At 42.3% G+C, this 19015-nt stretch overlaps 1 protein-coding gene across 1 annotated transcript in view; it reads right to left on the bottom strand.

The window, feature by feature from the left end:
- Nucleotides 1–19015, bottom strand: part of htr4 (5-hydroxytryptamine receptor 4) — a 129913-nt gene that overhangs the window by 42089 nt on the left and 68809 nt on the right. The window contains 2 exon segments of the mRNA XM_069670340.1: nucleotides 4682–5250; nucleotides 10018–10171. Coding sequence (XP_069526441.1) covers nucleotides 4682–5250; nucleotides 10018–10171 — 723 coding nt within the window.

Raw genomic sequence — 19015 nt, 5'->3', positions numbered from 1 at the left:
CATGTTTGTGACCACGGGCCCTGGGAACAAACTCACCACGGGACACCCGACACAAACACGCCTCGTATATGTGCACTGTGTGTAGCCTCACGAAGCACAAAACTTTGGTCGCACAATAGCATGGGGCAAACCACAACCAGGGCTGCATTGGCATTCAGGTCCCCGGGAGGCGGTGCCCCCCCTGGTAAAAGTATCATGATCACCTTCAACTTGCTTTTTGTTCAAAAATGTCGAAATCGAGGATATTTGACGAATCAAAGCGACATCTATAGCATCTCTTCCTTCGTTAGTTTGTGTTTTGCTGACCCGCTGAGCATACGTTTCTCATTTTCTATTTTCAAAATGTTATTTTGATGAAATAGAAGGTTAACGTACCTCACAACCTACGTGATTACGTCTATGGAACTTAAATAAAAATAAAAATAAAAATAAACAAAATAAATACAATAAAACATTTTCATTCAAACAACATTGTCAAAATAACATTTATTTTCTAAACAAAAATACTTAACATATAAAAAAAAAAGATTCTTAAGGCCAAGGGCCCCCATTGACTCATACGGTAATCCATCTCTTTTTATAACGACAACAGAAATCCAGCTAGATAATCAATGTAACCTGGGCCTAATACTAACGTTATATGCAGAAGTAGTGCGGTACGTCAGTTCGTCGTTGCTATGGAGACGGTCAGCTGTGTCTGTGAGTGTTGCGTTCCGTTGCTTTGATGTGAACGGCCCAGTTTTAGAACGTTTACGATCAGATGTTAAGAGATTCTTTTGGCAGTTGCATCCAGTCTTTGTTGCGATTCACTGATCTGAAGTGCAAAACATTTTCAGCAGACTACGTTCTCTCAAGTCAAGACATCAGCATTTTAAGGATGTAAGTTAACAATCAGCTAAAGTTAGCAACAGCTCAGTTTGTAGCATCAGGAGAGATTCTTGTAGAGCGTTGGAGAGCCACTGACTGTTATTCAGTAGTTTTAGTTTCTTTCAGGCGATCAGAGCTCCGGGATTAAGCCTCGCAACAAACAGTGACAAAATACTAAAAGCTGCAGGATTTCCCGTCTCTCTCTCTGCTCTGTCATCGCCACCGCTGCTCCAGTACTGCGCTCATACTTTCAGCCCCACCACCATACAAGCATCCACCTGCAGGCTCCGGCTCCGGGGGCTTAAGATATGATCTCATGAGGTCGTAGCCCAGACGCCAAACACAAGCTGTGTTCTGCTGCTGCAATAAACATTTCTTATGAGTTGTCTGACTGGACTCAATAAATGTTTTTAATCACAAAATTGGTCTTGCTAAATTTACCTAGTGTATGGATGTAGTCGTTTAGTTTACGACAGTAGACAGCGATCACAATCAATAGAGAAAAGGAGGACTAATATTAGATCACATCTGTTTGTGGTTAATTACAACGGGCTTCCTGTGCAATAAGGAACCAGGCACACAGACAACCTTAAAATATCACAAATCCCCGGTGGTCCCCAGACACAAGTGCTTCTGTGTTAATAATTGTAAATTAATTTCAGTATTACTCACGTCTGAGTGAAATAATGAGTGTGTAGATGACTTCCACATGTGCAGGATCATTTTAATAGCTCGCTCTCAATCCTCAGTAACTACCCTCTGGAGGAGGTCCAGAAATGTCAGAGAGGGAATGAAAACGTCTCGTCTCTTATCGACAGAATGAACATTAATATATCTGGGCTTCTGTGTCCTTTTAAAACGCCCTCATGATTACTTACAGAGAGCTCCAGCTACATCGCGTCTCAGGATTTGCTGCACTGATACCACAACAGCTAACAGTTTCACAGTCAGATGACTTAAAGAACCGATTTCTGCAGCTCAAACTGAAGCCTGAAAGAGCTGTAACATCAGTGAGCAAATGATGATGATGCGTTCACTGCACACTACCTTATAGGTAAAAACTGTGCGCACAAGTAAAGTCTTCTTTCAAGCGTCTTTATTTGACTTTATGTGACTGAGAAACTTTCTTCTGAATCAGTTTCCTTTCTCTGGTGAGAAGCAGAAATAAAGATGCTGGAACCAAATAACCTGTGACGCTGTACTTTCTGGGAAACATAAGACATTATTAAAAAGAAAAAAGATAAATCAAATGATAAATGACTTAATTCTTTGACTTCTTGTTCTCGTGGTGTCTCTGTGTGGGTGGAGAAATAGTCCTTTGCAGGTGTAAAGTCTCGACGCTCTGTTCTTTCTTGGCAGAAGTTATGGAAACTGAAGTAAAGAGACGTTAAGTCGTCTCTGACCTTTATCAGGTGTGCAGGATGAAAAAGGACCTTTGCAAAAAAGTGCCACTGCAGCGTGAAAAGGTTACCCCGACTTAAAAGGCAACAATAATGAATGTGAGCTGCAGAAGACACTTTAACTTAGAACTTAGCTGTTATTGTAGATATGTTAGAAAAGCGTACTTGTACTGTCACATGAGGTCCTTATGGGTCAAAATGGAGCAAATGGAGCCCTTATGGACCCAGGAAATGTGTCCTGGGATCCATATAATCTTTAAGAAATACATATACCCTGACCATTTCCCCCCAAGGTATTATAGACCAAACTGGGAGCATGTCCGAGAGGAAGGAGACACGAGCCGTCTCATCTCAGGTCTATTTTATCGATTAAACAAACCCGGTGATTAAAAACACTTAAAAAATTCTGTTCAAGCATTTGTTGCTTTGAAGTGAGCCTCTCTTTCCCCCGATGAGGGATCAAAAACAATCTTGTTGTTTTTGTCTGAAATGTGCATGAAAGAAACAGAGAGAGGGAGAGAGGGAGAGAAGAGGTCCCGAGGAGCTCTTACGGTCAGGAGAAGTCCGAGTTCAACACTCGACTGCGAGGCTTACATACTTTAAAGTTCCTCTCTATAAACACAGAGCGCTTCCACACTTTAAATACATCTCAGAATAACTCAGAGTTCCTCAACAATGATGAAATTATCTTCTTTAGCTTAAGATGAATGTCTGAACACTTCAGCAGTCTCCACAGTGGAAGCCTGTCTCCGGTCTGTGTTTACATAAATTACATAATCGCAGAGGCTGTTCTCCTCTCTTTGAGGAATACCCACTAAGAAGAGAACAGCTGGAATCAGTGAAACAAGGGCGATATCAGAACAATACTTTCTACAGGGAAGGAGGCTGAATCCAACTGTCACAGCGATATACTCACACTACAGGAGATGAGGTGCAACTTAAGAAATCTTTATGTGAATTTAACGGTCTAAATCTATAAAAATGCACAGGGAAAGTCATACAGCAGCCAGCTCTGTGACAGACAGTATGAGCAAAGTGTTTTCTGCTGACTTAAATCTCGTTATCGCATGTTCTTAGATTAAAGTGATAATCTCCAAGAAGCGGCGCCCAGTTAGTGACGCGTTTTCCATCAGCCAGCAGTGGTTGGTCTTCTGTTCACCTATGTCTGCCAGGTGATGTAGTGGTTGCAGTATCTCAGGTAAACTGGAGTCTGGTGGCTTTGCAAAAAGCGATAGAGCAGCTGTTTCTGGATAAAAAAAAGAATCTTACTCTTTAACAAAAGGTCTGTCTCTGCAGGGATCCTTCCCATAATGTTGTCAGACATGTAGAATAACAATTTGAGCCTTTCAGTAGCAAGAAAAACACTTCGGGTGCTTATTTTGATGAGGTGCATCTGCTCCCAGGAATTATGTGCAGCAATTACAGACATTTTTGCAGCAAAAACGATCAATTAGAGCAATCCAAAACCTGTTCTGAAATATGTAAGAAGAGGACCAAGGTCAAAAAACACTAGAATACACTTTGACTAGTTTATTTACCTCTAATTTGTAAATGTGACTAAAACATGGTTGCCATTTACAGGCTAAGTGCGCAGGGGACGAGAAAAGAGGAGTGGAGGCAAGTGCAAGTGACTCATACTGGGGTCACAGGGCATTGTACCATCATTATTCATGCATACAAATGTGGTCAGATACATGAGTGATTATTTAACCTTCCCAGCACAAACCAGGATCCTGTGAACAATAAGCTGCGGCTCTACATCCATCATTATTGAACACAGATAAGATCCTGACGAAGAGACGGAGCAGGAGGAAAAATGAAGATGCAACTCCAGATAACATAAACGTCATACTCTTATCGCAGTGAAACATGTGCTCTATGTTTAGAAACAGGAATAGGTCGAGGAAATAATGAGTCCAGACTGTGCATTGGAGAACACGGGGTCTGCAGGATATCTGCAGAGATCAAGTCAACGAACACACCTGAAAATGAATCACTTCTTATCACAATGAGCTGTTGCTACTTGCCATTTGACCCGCTGAACATTATTCAGGAAATGTGTGCAGTAATTACTGTACACAGGGCAGATGAAGGACAAACGGCTCCCTCTGCGTTCTGAGAGATTACTACTGCAGCATCCATACACAGACATGATTAGACACAGAAGGGCAAAGCAGGAGACAAAGCAAAACTGCAAGAGTGTAAAAATGTGTTGGAAAAATGTGTTCTTCAGGAAGCAGATAAGAGTTTTAAGATTTACCCAAATACAATGTCGTACCTTTAGGTCTGTACAACATTTGGGCCCAGTTGTGTGAAAATATTCACCACATAAATGCTACACATCCAAGGGGGAAAGGTAAGGTGTGCTGCTCCATGCCTGGACCCAAACACCAAACTGATTAAGAGAAACTTACTTGAGTACATGTGTGGATCCATTGATCTGTGTGGCTGTGCAGGGAGCGCCGGACCCCAGGATGGACGACCTGCGCCACCTCTTCCTCCCGCAGCAGAGGATGATGAGGAAGGCACGGCGGAAGGACTTGTTGAGGAAGGCGTAGAGGATGGGGTTCAGCAGGGAGTTGATGTAGCCCAGCCAGAGGCAGGCGGCCCACAGCTGGTCTGGCACTGTGTAGTCTATAAAAGGGTCCACCACGTTTGTGACGAAGAAAGGCGCCCAGCAGAGGCAGAAACAGCCCATGATGATGCACAGGATCTTTGCTGCTTTAGTTTCTGTCCGCATTCGGTGGTTTCTCTGGTGATCAGCAGAGTCTGCCGCACTGGTACCGGCTCCCCCCGCCCGCTGCAGTATGCTGATCTGCCGGGCGTGTGCCCGGGCTGTGACGTAGATCCTCTGGTAGGCCAGCACCATGAGGACCAGAGGGATGTAGAAGGCCACCACAGAGCAGGTGAGGGCGTATGGCTTGTTGACCATGAAGACACAGGACGTGGAGTTGCTGTCCTCGCTGTGACGCCGCTGCTCGATCTGGTAGAAGAAGTCCATCAAACAGGACAGTTAGATTATCACTTCAAGTCACGATTCAGAATTATTGCTGTTGTATGTTTCATGCACTATTGTATCGTATACAAAAGCAGTAGAAAGAAAACAAATGTGTTTGTAGCCTGTTTAAGCGTTTAGAGTACCCGACTAGATGTTTAAATCTGAGGAAAGATTGTAGCTATGGTAAGCAGAAATAAAAACGCGCAACCATTCATCGAAATAGTTACAAAATATCTTACAAAAAGTGTATATTATAAAAAATGATGCAACATTTGCGTGCATTATGCTATGAATGTATTCTTAACGTGCAAAATGTTGTTAACCCAGGTCAGATATCGATGCTTTGTCACTGCCGCCCTTTGCAGTCTCCAGCATCTGTTAAAAGGTCTGTTTGCTTTTTGCGAAAAAGATCCTTACAAAGCTCGTTCTTCTTTTAAAGAGTAAGATCCTTTTTGTTTAACCAGAAACAGAAGTCTCGCTCAAGGAGAAGTCTCACTCTGAAATCTCGCAGGTGGGGAGATGTTACCTGAACAGGACGGTGGAAACGTTAAAATGTCTGTGTATGTTAAGACACAAAAGCTACATGGTTAACTTTAGTGTGAGTCAGAATAATAACCCAAGGTTGAGTTTTTGTCCTGCATTGTTTGACGCATCCAGGGCCACAACCAAGAGCATGAAGCACATTTTATCTGAAACTTTCCACATTGTGAACTGAAGCAGAATTTGCTCTGACTGTCTAATATTGTTGTGCATACTGTATACAAACTGTGCAGTCATTTTTATAGGTAAAGGTAAGATCAGTGAACAGCCTCAACCATAACATCTCATTTAAGTACATTTTGAATTTAGATTTTGTTTAAGAACTGAAGGACTGTTGGACTGGCCTTCAAACATCGACTTAAGATCCTTGCCTTTAAACTCTGCTGTTGTGAAGCCACTGGCTTTAAGGTACCAGCTGCCAGCAGGAATACCGTAATGCCTTTAAAGACTGCCTTCTGTAACCTCACTATCTTGCTCTTGGCTGACAGAAGGCGGCGAATGAAATGTGTTTTATTTCATGCTTTCATGAAATTTAAATTAAAATGCAGCTGCCCTGAACCAGAGAAGTATTGCGCGGATGCATAAAATCCATAAATCAATCATGCGTGCACATCCTGGCACAAAAGGTGGGATTTTGAGAACACACAGTTTGTAGGAGTAAATCCCAAAGTAACCACAAGCGTTAAGCTGCTGGACAGCTCTGAAACGCCTGCAGACTTCACAACAACCCACTTATCCCACGCTCTCCTCAGTCTGAGTCTCTGTAGTAAAAGAAAGGGGGACACAGGAGGAGAGGGGGGGGGGGTCTGTACATCACCATTTATCACAGAGAAGTCGTCCCAGCCCCGTTCTTCTTCCGCTATCATCTCATCTCTGAGGGAAACTACGGCTCAGGGCTACGAGATGAATAATACAGAGATCACTCGTGTGTACGCTGACATTGTTTTCATGAATGGGCTCACAGTGTTTACATGTGAGCAGTGAGGTCACCTGTTCTGCAGCATGAATGCACACTATGATAAGAGTTTAAGTATGCAAACTGGGACAAAAGATAGCTTTATCTGTAAATCGAACAGTTCTTTACTGTGAGATGCAGATTAATTTCACATGTTGATTTAGGCCAAAGGGCACCTTAGAAGCAGGTGCTGTCACTTATTCTCCCTTTATATCATCTTCTGAGCCTTTACAACACCTTCATTACAGACACCTTCATTACAGACACCATTTCATATTCATTGGGATTCATCTCTGGAAAATGATGTGCATGTTGTTCAAAATCTCTTTGAAGCTTCACAGTTCACATGCATGTTGAAAACTCTGCAGTCTTTACACCTTATTAGTGTCAACTGATTGCTAGTTAAGGATAAGTAATGAGTTTGCATCTGATGGCTGAAGAGGCGCGTTAATGATTCATGTAAGAATACAAACTTTTAAAAAACTGTTTTGAAATATCCAAACACACAGCCTGCTTAGTTTTGGTATCTTAACCCTTTTTTAATCATGTGCTGAATTATTTATTCCCCTAAATCAACTACGGAGCATAATTCAGTTTTTAAATGAAGAAAATAATTTGTGTACTCGGGCCATTTCATTTTGATTGTCAGAAATATTTCACTGTGTAGTTAATTTTTGCAAAGGTCAAACCACTCTCTCTGCATAAATCTACTGAATACACAAAGTCCTTAATAATGGGTTTCAAATGAAAATACTAAAATGGCATTCAAAATGTTTATCACCTTTATTAAAGCTAAAACAAAGCTCGAGAAAAATGAATTAATATATTAAAGTTGTAATCTCGAAGATCTCAGTTTCGTTCTCTCAATAAGCTGTAATAGCGGACGCACACTGCCCAGATATCCGGACAGTGCTGCATGTGTGACGTCCACAGTTGGCTCCGGTTGTAACTCTTGATTTTCCTCGCTGACGGTCGCTTTCCTTTTCAGACTGTTTGCCTTCATCTTCATCAGGTCAGAACCTCGTATGTGGCTGACCGCATCAGGTCAATGTCCGCTTTTGTGGGCGATGTGTTACGAGGACTGTCCTTATGAGGTGTTTGTAAGCAGGTGCGCGCTGACGATGTAGGTGAGGACAGCGGACGAGCAGCAGAGGAGCAGCCCCGCCTACTCCCCGAACAAAGTATCCAGAGCCGTATAGACAGAGAGTCGCGTCAGTGGAGGTCCAATATGCTCCATGATCCACCATTGCAATGTCGCAACTCTCTCTACAGCTGTGAAAGTACAATAACTCACTCACTCAGTCAGTCAGTCAGTCAGTCAGTCAGTCACACACAGACTCATGTGTAGGGCTGACCCTACACACGGGTCTGTATGTGATCTGCAACAGCTTCTTCTCTAATTGCAGCAGACTTACAGAGTGAAAGGATTTGAGTTGTGTCGAAACAAAAACATAAAATTATGAAACATGTCAGACTTTAGAAACATGTCCTGATAGAAAAATGCACGAAAGATCAAATTCAATCTCAAATCAAGATAATAAACTGCTTCTGGTCTAAAAGTTTCTGGTGTAGATTTTGATGTAAGAGGTTAAAGGCTGCAGAGATTGCCTCGAGGTTTTCTTAAAAATAGTAATGAGGACCTCTCAACCCGTTTCTCTGCGTTCCACCTCTTTTATTCTGAATGATTTTTAAAAAAACTTTATGTAATCGACGTGATCCGAGGACGTAGTGATTGATTTTATTCTAACTTTCTTTGCTTGTGAACCCTTGAAGAAAATCCATTTCTTGTGACCCCCTCCCACAAGTTCTTGTTTTACTGTGGAAATTCTGAACAGTTCAAACTGAGGGTGACTTTTTTTCCAACTCGGATTTATTCATTTGAAGAATTTAGAGGCCTGAGGGGAATGAAATTGCACGTATCTGAGAAATAAACACGTTTAGAGGAGAGTCATGAAAAATAACAGAATTTAGTGTTTAGTATATTTTTGCATCTTTCTCAAAGGATTCAGCTGCGATTGAAGTGATGTTGAGTGGCTCTTGTGTGAAATTGCAGAGGTTTAAAAGGTCAGGAGCGACCCTCCAAACTCAATATTTGTCTTTCTTTCACCTTTATCCAACTTGTTTCACGCATGTGTGCCACATTCCCTCTGAGCCCTGGTACCTCTGTTCTAATACCTTCAGCTTGTGTCCTTTTGGGATGTCTCACGATGGACATTTTTGTACATCTTATTTCACATGAAACAAACCTCACACTCACAAAACCCACCCATTACATACTTTGCATTTCACACAGAAATAAGAAACAGCCGACTCCATGTCTGTGGTGTCAGTGAACTCGTCTGTCTGCCTCCGTGTCTGAGTGGCTGATGTTGTTTGCAAAGCAACACATGCAGCATTTCCTCTTTGTTATAAACAATGCTCCTCTCAGCTCATGTAGACACTAATTGTTTTTGTGTGTGTGTGTGTTCTGTGTTTATTGTTCTACGTTTTTTGACTATCTTTCCAGTTTTTCTGCGATCTTCTTACTTGAAGAAACTAATTTGCAGTCAACAACCAGAAACCTGCATACACTGTGGAGGTGTGAAATTGTTTTGGTGTCCTCAGCATGTAACTCCGGTGTATTCTGGTGTACAAACACAAATGACACCAAGGACTGCAAAACAAGTGGACGTAACTTTTATTTTCCTTCCTCAAACCTGCATTCTTCCTACTGGCCAGCAGGGGGCACCTTTACTGGTTTCTCAAATAAGTCTGATTAATCTCACCTCATTAATTGCCTTCGTTAACATTTTACTAACAAGTTTTAGGTCTTGATAATAAGTTTAAAGTCTATTTTAATCCAGCTTGATGTTTATTTTTATAAATCATGGTCCCATTTGGAGTGAATAGAATCTAAAGCAGGGTGTGATTGTGGATGTTGCTATGCTATTATCGACAAATCGCTTCTATTGCGACCTGCCAACCAGGACAGAGGTGTAGCAGTCCATCCTTTTGCCAAAATATGGTCACTTTGGCTCCCAAAAATCAAAATGGCGATGGCGAAAATGCCAAACTTTTTATTTATTTATCTATTTTTATACATTTATTGAAGGAGATAGGACGGTGGATAGTGTCATAAACAGGGGAAGAGAGAGTGTGGACGACACGCAGCAAAGGGCCGAGGACTGTAGCCTCTGTATACGCGTGATTTAAAGGCAGAGCTAAACCCGCACCCCTATGTCCACTTTTTGTATACAGTCTGTGAAGCGCACACTCACCAGGTGGTCGATGCCGATGCTGTTCCAGCCCTGCATGATGGGCAGGAAGGAGATGAAGGTGGGAATAACCCAGCAGCCTCCGATCATCAGAGCCACTCGCATCGGCGTCATCTTGTTCGTGTAGACCAAAGGCTTGCAGCAGATAGCGTAGTACCTGCAGACGGAGGAGAGAAGTATGAATCGGCTCATTCATACACAGCAGATCACATGCTAGATAACATGTCGGCAGCGGATTTCACTTCCACCTCATGGTTACCCCTTCTCTTTTATTCTCTGATGTTTCTTATTTGTACATTTCTGTTAAAAACTTGCAATAACCGGGGCTATAAATGAGGTTTGGTTGCACAGTGGGACACAGTGGGAGTGCTTGTTTATTTCTGGTGTGTTCAGTCCCTCTGTTTTTGCCTCTCCTTCCATTTTAAATTAGCTCCTTTGGCAGGACAAGCGGGTGTTCGCTGCCAATGCATTTGCAAAAATATGTTCAGCACCAACAATTAAGCACTACAACATTTAAATAAATCAAACGTCTCCCTCACATTCAGCTCTGTCTCTTTCTCTCAACCCCCCTCTCATTGTCTCCCTCTACCTCTTATTAATCTTTTGTTGCTCTAACTTTTCTCTACAGTTATTCTGCCACAATACCTCAATTATATCTTAGTTCTTCTCTTGCCTTAACCCCACCTTTATAAAACTGCAGTCTTTAACACCTTCCTATTTCTAAAGCTAATCGAATATCTGAAAATAAAGTGAAGGATGATGAGAGACAAATAAGCGCTGTGACATTATCTCAGACTCATTTCCTCCTCTGTTACTCAGTAAATTGTTAGTTGGCCTTGGCTGCTGCATGGCTGCAGGAGACAGGATGTCAGCTGCAGCATCTTATTACGTGTCCTCTACGACAGTTATTAGTCCGACAAGAGAGTGATGGAGAAGCGGGCTACAAATTCATGACATCGTGTGCTGCATCTGGCGGCAGCACGTTCTTTAACTGTCACAAACGTATGATTTAGCAGGTAAGTTACGGTGGATTTGTCCCTCTGTGGACGTCATGTGTGCTTTAAGGTCAAAGAGGCAACGATTCAGAGTAGGTGGAACAAAGCTGACACGAAGCTGAGGATGTGATGCTCCTGCAGGAGTAATGACACTTATTTGACGTCTTTATCATATTTTTCTGTGTTTATTGTGTGTTTCTTTACATAAATAGTTGCTTGGAGGCTATTAGCACTGGGGGAGTGTTTATATTTCACCTCCAGCAGCGTTTGCAAACAGAGGATTCAGAACAAAGTTGATCAAGACCAACTTGATGGAACCACAGACTGTATAAAAAGATGGCCGACATGACAGCTCCCTCAAGCTAAGCCAAACCCTCTCTGTTGCCCCCTGCTGATTGGCTGCAGTATAGGTCATAAAGCCCGCCTCCTCCATGTAAACAGATGGGACATGAGTCAAACTATAGAATCAAAATACACGTCAAATACATTTTTCTCAAACATGGTTTCTGTCATTATAGTTAGTTCTTATCATGCTGAATTAATGTCCAAGTGTTAATTTTTCTGACAAGTTTACTTTCATTGAGTTATTTGATGCTGTAAAAAGGATGATTGACAGCTCTGTTGACAAATTGGTGGAGGACGAACGGCGGGAGGAAACGTAACTAAAACAATCACTGCAGTCACTGAAGTTTCCATACCTGTGAACGCTTCAGACCAGCACAAAGACGCTGATGGTAAGTGAAGTGTGTGTTTAGGTTAGTGGTGGCTACAGCGGCTCCACCCGCCGATCTCTACTGCGCAGCTCTGGCACTAAATTACGTCACCATCGCAAGATGGCAGCGCCTATCACAGGGGCTATTTTGGCATCAATTTCGTACAATGAGAGCAGATGGAGACGCGTTGTCCATATGTGTATGCAGTCATTGAGCAATCCTCCACTTATATACATGTGTGAGCTTTTAAGCATATCTCCATTCACTGTTACAAACTTACAAACAGCAGCCTGAGACGGACGTATTTAAATCTCTGCCACTCTCTCTGACCCAGATCTGTCTCTGACTTGCAACTCTCTTCCGATCTCTTTTACTTTGCATGCTATTTTTCTCTCTTTGAAGCCAAGAACTCAAACAGTTTAGACTTTGACGCCTTTTGTCTTTAAATAAGTGAAACAAAGTGGTTTGTTTCCTCTGATCCGTTATAAAAACATCATCATGAAACAAGATAACTGAATCATTTCATTCAGATTCATCTTTGCATGTCCACATCTTACTCGCTTCATTCATAACTTACAGGCCTGAGTCACACATTCACTCCGACTCCGACACCAGAAAGTGAGTGTGTGTGTGTAACATGATATCGCACACGACAGCAGGAACTCACAGCACAGTGTCGGGCTGTGATACCGCTAAGGAGACGCTGGCGCTGAACTGCATGAATGGATCGCAGGGGTGATAGAGAAAAAGGATGAATGAGAGCGGAGAGAGGGAGAGAGAGGAAGAAGAGAGAGGCAGGAAGGGGATAGAAAAGGAACGGAAGGGATGGGAGAGACAAAGTAAGGCAGAGAGAGGAAAAGGAAGGAGCAAAGGAAGGGAAGGAGGGAAGGAAACAGGAGCAGGAAGAGGAGGATAATAAACAGAACGAGTGGCAGAAAAGAGAGAGAGAAAGATAAATCTGTGTATAGAAAAGCTCAAATGACAGATGCATTGCTTACTGTAACAAATCCCCCACATCTGCAATTTCACCTGGGTCAATGACTGTGTGTGTGTGTGTGTGTGTGCAGACACAGAGCGCTCAGGTCTGTTGCAGTGTGATAGGAAACAGATGAAGTCGACCAACCGAGCCACTCAGACCTCCATTACCCTCTAACCTAATGGGTCTACGTGTGTGTGTGTGTGTGTGTGTGTGTGTGTGTGTGCGTGTGTGTGTGTGTGTGTGTGTGTGTGTGTATGTGTGTGTGTGTGAGGCTTTGCAGCGTATCTGCGAGCATCCACGTCATGCTTCACTGTGTTTATGATTTCCTGTTTGTGTATCGGACACAGCGCTGCGATCACAGCACACAGTTTGTTTGAATAATTAATGCACGCTTGTGTTTTTATTACTTTTCTACTTATTTACTGAACGTGTAAAAATAAACATGAATAAATATGATTACATCTTTAATTTCCTTTAAGAGGTTTCTAGTCTGTTAATTTGCATTATAATGTTTTCATGCATTATGTAAAGTACTTTAAAATCACCCTCGTGTATTAACTGTGCATAACATATAAACTTGCTTTTGCTTAACCTTCCCCTTTAATACATTATGTTTGGTTCTTATCCATGTTAAACAAACCTTGTACGTACTCCCTCATGTTTAAAAACCAGCCACATACTGTCGGTGTTAATCACGGCTGATTAGAGCTCTTGTTAGGTTGAAGCTATGTGGAGATTTGCTCGAAATGACATGATATGACTGGTTGTGAAACTCTAGGATCTAATAACAGTGATAACGGTATAAAGTGCTTTGCCAGAACAAAGGAGAAGCTCAAGGACGCTGTCAACCACGTACAGTCTGTAGAAGAGTTCAAATCAGGCAACATGGATGAGCCTCAGTGGACTAAAGGGTTGCAGAGGCTGCATGGTGATGGTAAAGATTCCAAAGAACAAACTGACAGGTAATAATTACCCCTCTTTGCACTTTTATAACGCTTGTTTTTGCTGTTTTCATAAATCCTGCTGCTGCGTTCTGGATCATCTGCAGAGGTTTGAATGTGCATGCTGTGGCTCAGCGGTACAGTTGGTTGTCTCTCAATCGGAAGGTTGGGAGTTCAATCCCTGACAGCTACAGTCACATGACGAAGTGTCTTTGTGCAAGATTGAACCCTGAATTGCACCTGGTGGCAGAGCCGTTGGGCGACCGAGCAATCAAGGCCACCTAAACCTTAAAGGTCAGCTGGTCGTCGATCATGACGCCCAGGTTTTGGGCAGACTTTGCGCACACGAGTTCAGTTTGTCCAAGCTGGATATTGATCTGTGGTTGCACAGAGGGACTGGCCGAGACGGAGCTCAGTCTTGGATAGGTTGAGCTGAAGGTGGTGTTATTTGAGTCTTCTTTCCCAAGCTGCTCATAAAGACATGTAAACAGCTTTAAAATGACCTTTTCCAAATGTGATTAATCATCAGAGTGATTATATAATATTGAATAGTAAAGTTGCAGCTTTCCTCTCATTGAGCGTCTCATTCCCAGACTCATCCTCTCCACAGCAGCTGAATTTGCACATTTTTCTAACCTTTGCTGATCCTCGGAGGCTCGACCGAACGCCGAGCTCTGCAGCAGCAGTATTAGAGCTAATCCACTTTATCCCATCGGCTGTCACTGTTGATATTTTGCTGCCTCCCTGCTATGGTCCCACCTCATTACCTGTTTGTGGTGCGTGGCATTTCACAGGGATCAGTAGTTTGAAGAGAAGCCGTGCATTCTGTGTGTGGTTTGCATGTGCCGTGGCATTAAGAAAGGTCAAGAGAGCCTTTCTATTTGAATGGCTGAAATAGTCGTGTTGAAAGGTTGCAAATGGATTCTTTAAGTGTGGACGCAGAAGTCTGAATGACACAACCCCCCAGCGTCTCGAACACAGGCATGAATTCCTGCTTTGACTGAATACACACAAACACACACACATGCACAAAAGCACAGTATGCGTGCTTAAACACATACAAAGAAGCAATAGTATGCATAGATGCAGAAAGGCGCACACACACACTCGCGCACACACACATTAACCTGGGGTAGATTAGGAGCAGACGGAGCACGGTTGAATGGCAGCGTGTTCTGACCACGAGCACTTTAAATGGTCCCTGTTTCCTTTTGATGTACAGAACGTTCCTCTGTTTATTTCTGACGCTTTAATTCAGACATTATTTATATGGACGCTGGTTTCTGAGAAACCCAAAGTATGTTGTTTGTTTTAACGTCCACATTCTGCTGCTGCTGCGGGACGTTTCGGCTTCATCTCAAAACGAGAAAGACTGACCCGCTCAGATCTTCCACCCTCAATATTTAACTTGAGACATCCACCAGGTTTAAAACTAGCTCCACATAAATCATGAAATTAATGACACAGTGGGGCTGTCAAGTATAAATAAGCACAGCTTCAGCCTCTACAAACTGTGTCAGAAGGTCATCTTCAGTGACACATGTCAAAACTTAATAACACTGTCTAAACAGCGGTGCCCTATCCTGTCAGTCATCAGCATCTGCTCCCTTTAATTCAGATTCATGTAATTCTCACTGGCAGGTTTGGACAGATGAAACGAGAGTCTCCTGCAGCAAAGTGATACGAAGAAGACCTCTCAGCAAGCGGCCATTAAGTAAAATATTATGTAAGAGGGCTTCTAAAGGGTTGCTGTCGAGGTCAAGGCTCAGTTTGTCCTCTGAGAGGAAACACAATCTGTCTTCTTGGATTCAATGACTCGATAGCTTCAACCTTTTGTCTCTCACCGGGCCTCGCTCAGTTTCCTTCTGCCATGTGTTTGCCTCTTCAGTAAATGAGTCTTTAACTGTGATATTAATACTATTCTCCGTTTACTCTAATCTCCTCTTTGTATTTATTTTCCTTTTTACAGCACTCTTCCTTTCTGCACTAACTCTCCTCATCGTGTTTAAATGTGCAGATGCCTAACGTTCTGTAAATGTAAATGACATCAAATCAAATTAACCAACTAACATGCTTTGAAATTGGAACAGCTGTCTACCTTTCCTGCTTCCTAATACGGCTTTAAATGTGCTCGTTAAGAGTCAGCAACAGCAAAACTTTGGATTTAAAATGAAATAAAATTTAGTTTGAAACAGCTGGGATAAAAGAGCGTGATCATAGGTGTAAGTAGGTTATAAATTAAGACCATTTAGTGTTAAACATGTTGCATTTAACATTATTTCCTCAGACACAGTGCTGCATCCATCCTGCACACAAATAATGCACCGGTTATACCTACAAAATTCAGTCAAATAATTATTGGGTTTGACAACAAGCTCTAAAATCATCTATCTTAATATCTTTAAGCCCATATGAGATATTGTACCACTATCACTGCATCCAACTCTCCAAGTTTCCTGTGTTTCTGTCTCCGTCTTAACCTCCTTGTCTCTGTCAGCCTCTTCACTGATTCATTGCAGCATCCTCTTTGTGGCGGCTCTGGTATTTTTAGTCACATTTCCATTCAGCCCTTTTCTGCATCTTCAGCTTACAGCGAATGAATGAGAAGCTCTACCCTGCAGCTGTTCACTTATATTTAATGTTCTCTGTTTTCTTCTCCATTTCCCCTCCCTTTCTCTCAGTGTTCCTCTCTTTTCTTTCTGTTTTTGTGTCACATACACACGCTTGTGTTGTCTATCAGCCAAGTTCCTCAAGCAGAAATTCACCGGAGGATGTTTCTTTTCTGCACACTAAGAACATCAAGTGATGTTTCAAGCTGCCTCTTTTCTCTGTTCTCAGACATCCTTTCTTTATTCTCAATTCAATGTTTTCAGTGTTCGATGTTTTTATGTGACCTCTGACCTGCGTCAAGGTCTGAAGGGACAAACGGTTACGAGAAGCTGAGACTCAGAGGAAAAAATGTAGCACTTTGTTGCTGCAATTGATTTTGAGTCCAGGTATTGTGCCTGCACGACTGGATGGTTATAGTTAACACCTGTGCTTTGTCTTAAAAAGTCAAAATGTCTGCTGGAAAAAGTTGTAACAAAACTCCCACACATCCACAGAGGAGGTCAAATGCTGTTATCATATAACGATAATGTTATTCTGATGTTTCCAACTTGTACTTCCTGATTGACAGGAAACCGAAAAACTATGGAGAAGGAAAATTTGAAAACCAAACAACATATTTGTTAACCCATCAGCTACATCAAGACAACAGTTGGCATTAGCTTTCAACCGCTTCCTAACTAACATAAGCATCAGCTACGATTTATGCCTTTCCTTGCACATCATGTATGCTAACTGTAGGCTGTATGCTAACTGTAGGCTGTATGCTAACGTTGCTGGTCCCTCCGGGTTTTTCACAGCCATGGTCCTTTCAGTAGCTCAACAATGGGGAAGAAGGTGAAATGATTTGTCAGATTAACTCTGATTATTAAATGTTAAACACAGTAGTGTGGCATTAATACAACTTTGCACCCTGTGAGTGATGTCAGAGAAAAATGGCCGCCATTTGAATTCGGTGAATGGCTCTTGTTCACCACAACACAAAGCACATTTTTAGACTTTATGTTCACTTTCTTATGACTTACACATATAACGAAGGTTACATATTATAACCCCAGTTCTATCTCACACAGGCTCCGCCCTCTACTGGACTCTATGGGTAGCCTGCTACTCTCCTCCAACCACACACTACACCCTCTTCAGTGAGTGTTGCAGGAGCGACAGGGTCACTTGGTAGAGGGCTCCACTTATAGAACTATGGTTATAATACATAACCTGTGTTCTATCTCACACAGGCTCCGCCCTCTACTGGACTCAGTGGGTACAGTGGGTGGAGCCCTGATGCATGAACGCCCTGTCGTGACTAAGCCATCGTGCCTTCCACACTGACCCTGACCGGCAAAGGTCACTTGACAGTGGGCCAATCAACGCTCGCTGAAGAGAAAAGGATAGCAGGCAGCGGTGTGTGCTGCCTTTACACTGTGAGAGACACACGTACTCGACACGCCCTGATGGGCTGGCTACGTTCATGCAGAAGTTCAGTGGGCGAATACGTGCGTGTGGTTGGAGGAGAGCAGTACCCGTAGAGTCCAGTAGAGGGCGGAGCCTGTGCGAGTTAGAACTACAGAGATAGTTAAGTTCTGAGTGCCGCCAAAATGCAGGTGACTAACACTTAATGCCGTGTCTGAATGCATCGAATTACTCAAGCTGCTGCAGCTGCTCTGCTACTGTCCTCTCATACTATGCCTGTCTTTCAGGCATGTTTTAAAAAATCCTGGTCTACTTATTGATTCAGCAGAGTCCAGATACAACATGCATGTGTGTTGTGGAAAAAATTACTTTATTATTGATTCTGACGAAAACAGAGTAAGTCTAAAGTAAGAGACTAAGTCCTAAGTCAAGTCAAAGTCCCACTAAGTTCTGATTTCTGAACAGGTCATTGTGGGTATCTTATTAATTTAAATTCTAAATACTTTAATAACAGTAAAAACATGCAAAGTATTAAGTGGCTTATCTTCATACCCGTCCTCCTATCTGTGTGGCAAAATGTCCCCAAGCAGAACCATGAATAAATTGCTCATTAAGTTTGTTTTTCTTGGAGAAAAAAAGGCCCTTGTAAAACAGCTTTTCGAAATTAATAAAAGAAATTGATTTTTCTCCAAGAAAATAAACAAGAGCAGCTCGCCAAAACTCCCTCAAGAAGAAATAACACTGATAAGAAACACCTAATAGATTAAATGGCAGTTAGTGAGCAGGTTCTTGGCTGAAAAGATAAAATCTTTGGCTGAAACAGCTGACAGAATCAAAATGATTAAAATACTGCTCCAAGGAAAAAGATGGCCGCCACTAACACCACAAACATGACAGACCCTGTGTGTCCCGACACAAGCAATCCGGCCTTTTTTCCATTGATGTTTGCGCCATGTTGTGTCGGTAACGCTCCGTCAGCAGCTCGACAGAGCGTTCGCTTTGGGTCACGAAATATTGAATTCAGTGACAGTGTTTGACAGCGATAAAATGTTGGATGACAGTGTTTATGTGCAGGTAGAAATGTGATCGAAGTGTTTTGTTTTTGTGAACTTTTCTTTCTAATGTCATATTTTTTAGGTATCCAGAAGTTTCTCATTGCTTCCTTCTGTGTTTACGCTCCTTCTCCTCCGGGGATTCGCTCAGCAGATGTTTTCTTTCAGAGAAAATACTTTTATTTTCATTTTTCTCTTTTTCATGAAAGCTTTTTTTATTCATGATGCTGGAAGCTACACATGTCATCATCATCCTTTGTGTCCGTCCCCTCTCCTCGTCCTCGAAAAACAAAAACACGTTGGA

Source organism: Semicossyphus pulcher, unplaced genomic scaffold (assembly GCF_022749685.1).
Source record: "Semicossyphus pulcher isolate SPU_LCO1_2020_fin unplaced genomic scaffold, fSemPul1.0.p SCAF_2, whole genome shotgun sequence".
NCBI classification, from domain to species: domain Eukaryota; kingdom Metazoa; phylum Chordata; class Actinopteri; order Labriformes; family Labridae; genus Semicossyphus; species Semicossyphus pulcher.
The sequence above is the reverse complement of the archived record's forward strand: the minus strand, read 5'-3'. Positions and strand labels throughout refer to the sequence as shown.